Here is an 11,063-nt window from a genome sequence, read left to right on the forward strand (position 1 = left end):
AGAGAAGGAAAGACGGAGAGAGTGAGTGATACAGCTCGGGCCATTTTCCCTTAAACTGAAGGCTGAAAAAGAAAGAAAAGATGAAGACCGTGGCTATCCTGGCTCTCTGCTTCTTGGTAGTTATCTGTGTCGCTTCGGGTAAGAGCTGTAGCAATATTTGCAATGTAATTTTTTAACCTTAAACCTTTAAACTAAATTAGTTTTTTAAAGTTAGTCTGTTCTTATTTTTCCCCTTCTGTTTGATAGATGCTGCCACCGACCCTCAGCCTGCTGGTGACAACCCTGCTGAGGAGGGTATGATTAATATTAGTTTATTCGTCCAGAGTTTAATGGAGAAGGGGTTCGAACTTTCAGGCACTGCATGAGTGAAATGATATACCAAGAATGATGAATGATGAATGACTTTTTGCAAAAAATTTTCTATACTCTTGTTTTTTGTTGTTTGTTGTTTTTTCTCTATGACTTTTTTTGTTTTTATGCTATACTGATCTTTAAAAAAAAAAAAAAAATTTCATAAACAACAGCAGGTTGACAGATGTCTTATGACTGTGATGTGCAGGTTTGTTTGTGGAGAGGGAGCAGGCCTCCACGGTGGTGAGGCAGAAGAGAGCTGCTGGACAGTTATCCTTGGTACAGCTGGAGAGGTATCTCACACCTTATCTACAAACCTTATTGCTGCATGTTTTTAGACATGTTCTTATCTTTAATAGGGTTGGGTTGGATATGGAAAGTTTTCATGAAGGTATGAAACATCATAAGTAACCGTGTGTGTGTCCTCTCTCCTCCATTCAGCCTGAGAGAAGTGTGTGAGGCCAACGTGGCTTGTGAGCACATGATGGACATAAATGGCATCATCGCCGCCTACACTGCCTACTATGGACCAATCCCCTATTAGAGGCTACAGCTGACTGCGCACCAGAGCTGCCTTTTTTCTTGCATTGCCACCTCTGAGCTCGGCTTTTTCTTTGTCTAAAAGTGTGGCAGACGGATCAGACTGGAAGAAACCAAACACCAGCAGGTGGATTTACTTTCTTTCCTAACTGCACCTTCAAGAATATCTCTGTAATTCTGTCATTTTTCTCCGCCTGTAGAGTTGAAACGGAATAAAAATGAATATCATTCTGCTGTGTGTGCTGTTTTCTAAAGCCTTATTTGTTGTATTGGATTAGGAATCATTCACGTAACTCATGAAGCAGATTTGACAAGTTTTAGCCACTAGATGTCCCTATTAGGCTATATTATATGTAAGGCTAATGAACCTTTATCATCTCTATAATATAACATTGCAGTTCTTTTAAGGTATTCAGTTTGCTTTTTTTTTTTTAAAGAATACTTTTAGTGAATACAGTTTGCAGTAACTTTAAAAATCACATTTCTCAGACTAAAGTGATCCAGTCCTACTCCTTTATCAAAAGGGTATTCCTACATATCAGTGACCACGGTAAACAGGGCCTGAGAGTGGCTCAGAAATGTGGTTCATGATTTATTTAAACATTTTCACACAAAAGAAAATCGCTGAAACTCTGAAGCTTTTGTGCCATGTGATTCCCCGTCTGTTTGTTTCCTTTGATAGATCTGTGCATTCCCGACATCATCCCGGCAGCACCGGGGTGTCCAGTCGGACGGGTCTATTGTGCATCATGATGTAATTTCTTCCTTTGTATTCCGGTAGTTCGCTTGTTTTCTTCTTGGTGTTTATGTTTGGCTGTGCAGAAAGCAATTGATGACAGAGATAGCACAGTTAACATAGCTGAGACAAGGTGCACAGAATGAGTTGTCTATATGCCACAAATCATAAATAAAACTGAGACAAGCAGAAAAACAAATCATAGACAATGTGTGAATGTGTACGCACGTGAATATGTTTGTGAATGTTCGACTCTGTGGTACCTTCTTTCTGCTTCTGTTTCTTACTTTTTGATCAGTTTCTCTATTAATACAAAGAAAAATCCATCAGGTTGATGCGAGATGAGATGAACCTAAACAGATGTAGATGTATGGTTAGTGATGCCGTACCGTAGTTTTAAAAGTTTTAAAAACCACCACCATGCTGCTTCTTTCTGTTTTGCATTGTTACATTTAGAGGTGTTTAATTACAGCTGACTTATTATTTAACCTGCACAGAGGAGCATTTAGGTATTTTGTTTTTCGAATCAGGTGGCTGACTAAACAAGTTTCCCAACATGTTTGTCTTTGAAACTTAGATCGTAGATTACATTATTGTGTTGTTAAAGTGTTGTTAAAGTGTTGTGTTGTTAAAGAAAAAAAAGTTTTTGCAGTTTGCTGGTCTGGAGCTCTGGAGTGGAGATCCCAGCAAATTCCCACCAAGGTCAGAAAGTGCAAAAATGGAACAAACCCATGATCTACATTTCAGTCTCTACAGGCCTCATTTAGCACATTAAATGTTTACAGTTGTGACAGTAGAAGAGGAAAAAGGACTGAACAAATATGACTTGTCTGCATTTTGATTTCATTTTTATTATGTCATATGTCACTGTTACAGTTCTTTTTTTTAAACAATGTGATATGTAAAACTTTAGACTCGAAAGAGGACATACTTTCTTCTTTCACATGACAGCATAGATATATTTACCACATTTTCATGGGAGCAGTAAAGAAAAAAAAGCAAAAACAAACGTTTCCAGTCATATAGCTACTTCACCGTTTACTGTTGTAAAATGTTTTATTCATTCGATAATAAATAGGTCATCTTTTACTTCCTGTCAGTCCAGAGCAACTTACTGGCAATGTTACTGGCATTTGTTTTCCCTCATTAAGATATGCACATGCCAACAGGACTTTGCAGCAGTGTGTTTATTTTTAAATGAACCAGCTGAGCTACTCAACAAGTCTCACGCATGTTTGACTTTGAAACTGTCGGCGTTTCCTGCTTCCTACAGAGCATTGCATCATTATTTCCTTTAACCTGTTTTTGCTTTTATCTACATTCATTTTGTGCCTTATACTAAAACACTTTTTTTGACCTTTTTTTTCTGAGGTCCATGAGAAGATCAAACAGTATCTTCAGTATGAGCACATGTCTCTCTGCACATATAAAATACATTTTTAACACATTTTGGTTGTGATTTTTAAATTAAATGTACAGCAGCATAAGATTTGACAATTCTTCTAGTGTGACAGCACAAATAATAAATTCTGCCTCCCTGATACTCAGAAATAAATATCTTAACAACTCTGTAAGCTTCCAAGCAAATATTCGTTATGACTTTGTTGATCCCCTTACTTTGCCTTAAATATCCCTTACACTGTTGTGATTGTTATGAGTCGGCTCTATATTACTGTGGCCCCTAGAGACAAAGCATGTACAAACTCCAAAACACTTACATAACATTTTTGTCATTCTGAAAACCCAACTTACTGGCAAGCTTTTAAAGCCTGAGCTGAGACTCTTGAGCAGCACAACTTGTTCATACCAAAGACATGATGGATGAGTTGCGCTTTGAATGAGAGAACCGTAAACTTATCCAGGCTGTGGCGAATTCATTCCAAACCACAACAGTGCCCTGGTTTAAACCAGGCTGGATCTCATTGGAGAAGGAACTATTCTGATCAAGCGCATCAGAAAGAAAATATTCTCACTCTTCAGTGGTAATTTGGTGTACGTCAGCATTGTTGTTAATGGTCACCTGAGATAAGATGCATAAGATGAGATGGGCCGCACTGTTGTCTCACAGCAAGAAGGTCCCGAGTTCGATTCCACCATCAGGCTGGGGTCTTTCTGTGTGGTGGTTGTATGTTCTCCCCGTGTTTGCTTGGGTTCTCTCCGGGTACTCTGGCTTCCTCACATTTAAACGATTAAATGTTCACTTTTGGGGCCTCTCCAGCCTGATACAGAACCCCCTAGCAGGGGGATACATAGCTGAACTGCTTATAGAGTCCAGAATCTGAGCAAATTAAAAGTGAAATCCGAAGCACATGTGCTTTATCCGCATAATAATTAATAGACTGACATGTTGCATTTAATTGTTAGAAACAAAAAGAACAAGGCTAGCTCATTTCCACGTGCGCTGTTTTTGTGCTGAGCTAACTAGTGGCTACAAATTAACGCAATATATTTAATAGTTAATGGTTGCTTACTGGGGGCAGGGGCCTGGGAGGAGTTGACAGTATGGTCGGGGTCTGGGACGCTGGGCCATCCCTGCGGCTGCTGGGCCGGGGGCAGTCTGCTTGCCTCCACCCCAGGGAAAAGGGTAACATCTCCTGGGTCAGGGGGCTGATTGCCCCCCTGAGGGCGGTGATACCTGGACCTGGGAGTATAGAGTACGTTTGGAGAGTGTGAATGGGTGTTCATTACTGTTTCTCTCCACATTGGGCGAGTGCTGAGTATTTGTATTTGTTTGCATGAGGGTGGGAATGTAAGCTTGTGTCTGGTGTGTGTCCGGTTGACTCTCCACCTCCTCCTCTCTGGGAACATCTCAGGCCCCCCCCAGGTGTGGAGGGCTGTCTCCACCCACGACACTCCCTGCCGGTGGCTGATGCCTTTAGCCGTCGGTGCCTTGGTGGTTGATGTCCGGGACTGGGCGCTCAGGTATGTACCCGGCTCACTCCCAGCAGCTGCTTGGCAGGGCCAGGTCAGGCCCCTTCCGGGGGGTGGGGTTCCCTCGGACCTCTGGAACCTGTGCTCAATCTGCTCTGGCGCAACTGGCTGCGGGCTCGTCACCGCAGCCCCCTGTGGCTTCTGCACCGTAGCTCCTAGGTGACCTCACATCTGGAGCTCTCCTCAGCTCGTTGCCTCTCCGGTGGTCCTCTTTGGGCTTTCACACTCTGGTGGGCCTCTGGATGTCTGGGCCTGGGTCCATGCCTGCTTCATGCTTTGGGGGGCAGGGCTATGTCTCCCCACACCCTCTAACAGATCGTTACATGGATAAACCTTTTGAACTCAAGCTTGCTCACAGACAAACTATATCTTCCTTGGCTGCTACCTTAAAGCATATCGTTCACTGTCAGTCTTGCGTGCTGCTCGACAATTTAATATTTAGTATTTAGTGTTACTTACACGTATCTAGGTTGTTGTCTTTGATCTCTGTATTGTGTTGTTCTCTTGTTGTTTGTTTTCTTTTTTCTCCTTGTAACAGGTGATCCAATGGATTTTCTCAGTGTCTTGTCTTACTGTCCTCCTTCACCTCTATTTTTAATTTTCCCTTTCTTTCTTTCTGTCTTTCTTTCTGTCTAATTGTCTGTCCAATTTGTAATAAAATTAAATTAAATAGATCCAATCAAGTGGACCAATATGGCATTACCATATCTTCTCCACTTGAAAAAATTAATCCGTTGGGCATCCTTCGTGGCCTTCAGACAACAATTCTGATTGGTAAATGGCCTGTATTTGTATAGTGCTTTTCTAGTCCCTAAGGACCCCAAAGCGCTTTACACAACCAGTCATCCACCCATTCACACACTGGTGATGGCAAGCTACATTGTAGCCACAGCCACCCTGGGGCGCACTGACAGAGGCGAGGCTGCCGGACACTGGCGCCACCGGGCCCTCTGACCACCACCAGTAAGCAACGGGTGAAGTGTCTTGCCCAAGGACACAACGACCGAGACTGTCCAAGCCGGGGCTCAAACCGGCAACCTTCCGATTACAAGGCGAACTCCTGAACTCCCAACTCTTGAGCCACGATCGCCCCATTGTTAAAGTACAGGCAAAAAAAAAAAAAAAGAGTTAATAATTGTTCATTATTTATCTGGTTGTTCAGTGATGACACGACGAATCCTACTTCCGGGCCTAAAGTAGTCTGCGTTTAATATGGCTTTTGTGTTGTTAACGTGCTTAATGTTATGTATTTTCTTCTATTTGATCTCAAAAAGCTCCTAAAACAGTCAGTGATCACTGTTGACCTCCCTCGGCTTTTATTACCGCTAATCATTTATTTAAGCTCAGTTTTTAAAACCTTAGGATGTAACTACAGCTCAGCCCATGCAGCAGTATATGAATGACTAACCTCGTATTGTGGATGGATTATCTCAGTTGTTCTCCTGGCTGGAGTTTGGTCCTTTTACAGCATCCTGCCATGCGATTACATTTGTTCCTGACCACCGAGAACACTCACGTTAACTTTTATCGAGTGGGAAAAAAAGTTAGCTTGCTTATATTATGCTAACATAGCTGTGTCGCTAGCAGTCACGTAGCACATCATTATATACCAGCTAGCCAAACTTCAGTAACCCTACAAACGTCACTGCTGTTTAGTTTTCTGTCTTCATTTATGTTGGAAGTGATAACAGAGCTGTACGTTTTAATTTGTTTCCAAACCGCCGCAGTCAGGACATACTATATTGTATTTAGATAGAAGCTAGCGAGCTAACTCCCTGCTAACTTCTAACTCCGTTAAATATCATAAATTCCATTTTCATGGATGCCTGGATGTTAAACTCAATTATTACACCTGGTAGAGCAGAACGCTGATCATTTTATTAAAGATGAAAGACTTTAGACAGTTTTTCAACTCTCAGTAATGCCATAGTGATCGTTTGATATATGGACCTGCAGCAGAGTTTAGGTCCAGACACGGCTAGTGACGTCAGACTGAACAATCGGATTGTTGTGCATTGTTTTTATTTATTCATTAATAAATAGGTTATCTTCTACTTTCAGTCCACAACTGACAATTTTACTGGCAACTGTTTACCCCTTTGCGATAACAGAAACATCCAGGAATTATGCCTTGTGCACACCCCATAGAAGCCTTTAGGCATGAAATAAATACCTCCTGTCTGCCTAATTTGCATAGTTAGTTTCTATATTTAGAACTGAATTAAAGAGGCCAAGGGCTTGGCAGCATAAAGCAGTGCACTGTGTTTGTTTTACATGTGGCTGGCTGAGTTTCATAACCTGTTTTACTATGAATTTTAACTCTTTGATTGCTTTGTTATTCCATTTTAATCTGTTGTTTCATCAAGAAGCATTTTACAGGTTACCCTGACATAAAACGTCACATTGCATGAGTTAGAGCTAAAAACAAAAACAAAACACAAAATAAAAAGTTAAAAATGCTTCTTTTTTCTAAGGTCCGTGAGAATATGGAAAAGCAAAAAACTTCCATCCATCCATCCATCTTCATCCGCTTTATCCGAGGCCGGGTCGCGGGGGCAGCAGCCTAAGCAAAGAGGCCCAGACCTCTCTCTCCCCAGCCACCTCCTCCAGCTTATCCGGGGGAATACCAAGGCGTTCCCAGGCCAGCCGAGAGATATAATCTCTCCAGCGTGTCCTGGGTCTGCCCCGGGGCCTCCTCCCGGTGGGACATGCCTGGAACACCTCACCCAGGAGGCGCCCAGGGGGCATCCTTGTCAGATGCCCGAACCACCTCAGCTGGCTCCTTTCGATGTGGAGCAGCAGCTGCTCTACTCTGAGCCCCTCCCGGATGGCCGAACTTCTCACCCTATCTCTAAGGGAGAGGCCAGCCACCCTTCGGAGGAAGCTCATTTCTGCCGCTTGTATCCGCGATCTCGTTCTTTCGGTCACTACCCACAGCTCGTGGCCATAGGTGAGGGTAGGGACGTAGATCGACCGGTAAATTGAGAGCTTCGCTTTTACACTCAGCTCCCTCTTCACCACGCCAGACCGGTGCAGCGTCCGCATTACTGCAGCTGCAGCCCCAATCCGTCTGTCGATCTCCGGCTCCCTTCTCCCATCACTCGCGAACAAGACCCCAAGATACTTGAATTCCTCCACTTGGGGCAGGAACTCATCCCCGACCCGGAGTGGGCACTCCACCCTTTTCCGGCTGAGAACCATGGCCTCAGATTTGGAGGTGCTGATCCTCATTCCCGCTGCTTCACACTCGGCTGCGAACCGTTCCAGTGCGAGCTGGAGGCCCTCACCCGATGAAGCCAACAGAACCACATCATCTGCAAAAAGCAGAGATGAGATTCTGAGGCCACCAAAGCGAAAGCCCTCCGCCACTTGGCTGCGCCTAGAAATCCTGTCCATAAAAATTATGAACAGAACCGGAGACAAAGGGCAGCCCTGGCGGAGCCCATCACCCACCGGGAACGAGTCCGACTTATTGCCGGCAATGCGAACCAAGCTCTTGCAACGGTCGTATAGGGATCGAATGGCCCGTAGCACTGGGCCAGACACCCCATACTCCCGCAACACCTCCCACAGGACACCCCGAGGGACACGGTCGAATGCCTTCTCCAAGTCCACAAAACACATGTAGACTGGTTGGGCAAACTCCCATGCACCCTCAAGTATCCTCGAGAGGATAAAGAGCTGGTCCAGTGTTCCGCGACCAGGACGAAAACCGCATTGTTCCTCCTGTGTCCGAGGTTCGACTAGCGGACGGATTCTCCTTTCCAGCACCCTGGCATAGACTTTCCCAGGGAGGCTGAGGAGTGTGATCCCCCTGTAGTTGGAACACACCCTCCGGTCCCCCTTCTTAAAGATGGGGACCACCACCCCGGTCTGCCAGTCCACAGGTACTGCCCCTGATCTCCACGCAACATTGCAGAGGCGTGTCAACCAAGACAGCCCTACAACGTCCAGAGCCTTCAGGAACTCGGGGCGGACCTCATCAACACCAGGGGCTCTGCCACCAAGGAGTTGTTTAACTGCCTCAGTGACCTCGCCCCCGGAAATTGGCGGGTCATTCCCCTCATCCCCAGACTCTGCTTCCTCCTTGGAAGACGTGTCAGTGGGATTAAGGAGGTCCTCGAAGTATTCCTTCCACCGCCTGACAATTTTCTCAGTCGACGTCAGCAGCGCTCCGCCAGCACTATACACAGTGCAGGTAGAGCACCGCTTTCCCCTCCTGAGACGCCTGACGGTTTGCCAGAATCTCTTCGAGGCAGTCCGAAAGTCTTTTTCCATGGCCTCCCCGAACTCCTCCCACACCCGAGTTTTTGCTTCAGCCACTGACCGAGCCGCATTCTGCTTGGCCTGTCGATACCTGTCGGCTGCCTCCGGAGTCCCACAGGTTAACCAAGCCCGATAGGACTCCTTCTTCAGCCTGGTGGATCCCTTCACCTCTGGTGTCCACCATTTGGTTCGGGGATTACCACCACGGCAGGCACCAACCACCTTGTGGCCGCAGCTCAATGCAGCAGCTTCGGCAATGGAGACGCTGAACATGGTCCATTCGGCCTCAATGTCCCCAGTCTCCCTCGGAATGCTGTTGAAGCTCTGCCGGAGGTGTGCGTTGAAGATCTCGCGGACCGGGGCCTCTGCTAGACGTTCCCAGCACACCCTCACTACGCGTTTAGGTGCACCAGGTCTGTCCAGCGTCCTCCCCCGCCACCTGATCCAACTCACCACCAGGTGGTGATCAGTTGACAGCTCAGCCCCTCTCTTTACCCGAGTGTCCAGAACATATGGTCGCAGGTCTGGTGATACGATTACAAAATCGATCATCGACCTACGGCCTAGAGCGTCCTGGTGCCACGTGCACTTATGGACACTCTTATGTTCGAACAGGGTGTTCGTTATGGCCAAACTGTGATTAGCACAGAAGTCCAATAACAAAACACCGCTCGGGTTCAGATCAGGGAGGCCGTTCCTCCCAATCACGCCCCTCCAGGTCTCGCTGTCGTTACCCACGTGAGCATTGAAGTCTCCCAGCAGGACAACAGAGTCTCCAGGTCAGGTGGAGCACCTTCCAGCACCCCCCCAGGGACTCTAAGAAGGCTGGGTACTCTGAACTGCCACTCGGCGCATAAGCACAGATGACAGTCAGGACCCGTTCCCCGACCCTAAGGCGCAGGGAACAAACCCTCTCGTCCACCGGGAAAAACCCCAACGTACCGGCAGCAAGCCGAGGGGATATTAGAATACCCACCCCAGCCCCCCGCCTCTCACCAGGGGCAACTCCAGACTGAGACAGAGTCCAGCCCCTCTCCAGGAGACTGGTTCCAGAGCCCAAGCCATGCGTAGAGGTGAGCCCGACTATATCTAGCCGGTACCTCTCAACCTCACGCACTAACTCAGGCTCCTTCCCCACCAGAGAGGTGACATTCCATGTCCCTATTGCCAGTTTTGGCAGCCGGGGGTCAGTCCGCCAGGGCCTCCGCTCCTGGCCGCCACCCGGCACACAATGCACCCAACCCCTATGGCGCCTCCTGCGGGTGGTGGGCCTGCGGGAGGATGGGCCCATGTCTCCCCTTCGGGCTGTGCCCGGCCGGGCCTCATGGACTAAGGCCCGGCCACCAGACGTTTGCCCTCGGGCACCCTCCCCGGGCCTGGCTCCAGGGCGGGGCCCCGGTAACCCTATCCCGGGCAGGGTAAACTGTTCCCTCGATATCCTTTTCATAAGGGTCTTCTGAATCGCTCTTTGTCTGGTCCCTCACCCAGGACCAATTTGCCATGGGAGACCCTACCAGGGGGCAAAAGCCCCCAGACAACATAGCCCCTGGGATCCCTGGGACACACAAACCCCTCCACCACGATAAGGTAGCGATTCAAGGAGGAGAAAACAAAACAAACTTTTTAAAACAAAAAACTTTAAAAATGAAAACATCTCACTCTAGAAGTCTTTTAGCAAGGCGATAAGAATCATAAAGTCAGCCTGCCGGGCATCCCACCTCTAACCCAAAGGGTCAAAACTTATGTTCGCATTCTCCATAAAAATGCTCATACTGATTGAGCAATGTTGTGCAAGCATAATTTATTTTGTTTTTTTCATTAAGGACGGGAAAAGAATTCTGACATTCCTGCACCTCTCTGTGAAGTGACTCTGCAGAGGGAGACAATCATACTGTTGATTTTACCGTGCACTCTTCTGCCAAATAAGAATTAAGATATTGTTTTGGAAATAGCAAGTGAAAGTTGTTGTTGCACAAAAGGGAGCTTTCCTCGTTTAAAGCAACTTATAAATATGTAATACTGTATAATCTTTCCATAACGACTCCACTTTTTTTGAATGTTCTTTCTTTCTTGATTGTTTTGTTTGACCAGTTTCTATTTTTCCAGTAAGTACTGCCTCACTACTCCCTTTTCTTGCCTTCCAGTATAACATGTTTGTCACTTGGCCCGCCCCGTTACATCACCACCAATAGTTTAAAAAGGCACTCTGGAGTTCAGACACTATCAAGCTGCACAACTT

General features: G+C 46.5%; 1 protein-coding gene across 1 annotated transcript; it reads left to right on the plus strand.

Moving 5' to 3' along the window:
* On the plus strand, positions 1–1,831 carry bglap (bone gamma-carboxyglutamate (gla) protein). The gene is made up of 4 exons (XM_086290557.1): positions 1–138; positions 247–294; positions 560–644; positions 793–1,831. Exons 1-4 carry the CDS (start codon positions 81–83, stop codon positions 893–895), a joined length of 294 nt encoding a protein of 97 aa, XP_086146683.1. The 5' UTR covers positions 1–80; the 3' UTR covers positions 896–1,831.
* Positions 1,832–11,063: the final 9,232 nt, after the last annotated feature.

Source organism: Aulonocara sp. 'chitande type north' Nkhata Bay, linkage group LG4 (assembly GCF_057382095.1).
Source record: "Aulonocara sp. 'chitande type north' Nkhata Bay isolate Kocher_YH1m ecotype deep benthic linkage group LG4, A_spYH_male_GT1.1, whole genome shotgun sequence".
Lineage (NCBI taxonomy): Eukaryota > Metazoa > Chordata > Actinopteri > Cichliformes > Cichlidae > Aulonocara > Aulonocara sp. 'chitande type north' Nkhata Bay.

What these genes read in the sequence shown, in the direction of transcription:
- bglap (XM_086290557.1), top strand. Translation starts at nt 81, where the DNA reads ATGAAGACCGTGGCTATCCTGGCTCTCTGCTTCTTGGTAGTTATCTGT. An exon ending in AGTTATCTGTGTCGCTTCGG is followed by an intron (nt 139 to 246) that starts GTAAGAGCTGTA and finishes TCTGTTTGATAG; the next exon opens with ATGCTGCCACCGACCCTCAG. An exon ending in TGACAACCCTGCTGAGGAGG is followed by an intron (nt 295 to 559) that starts GTATGATTAATA and finishes TGTGATGTGCAG; the next exon opens with GTTTGTTTGTGGAGAGGGAG.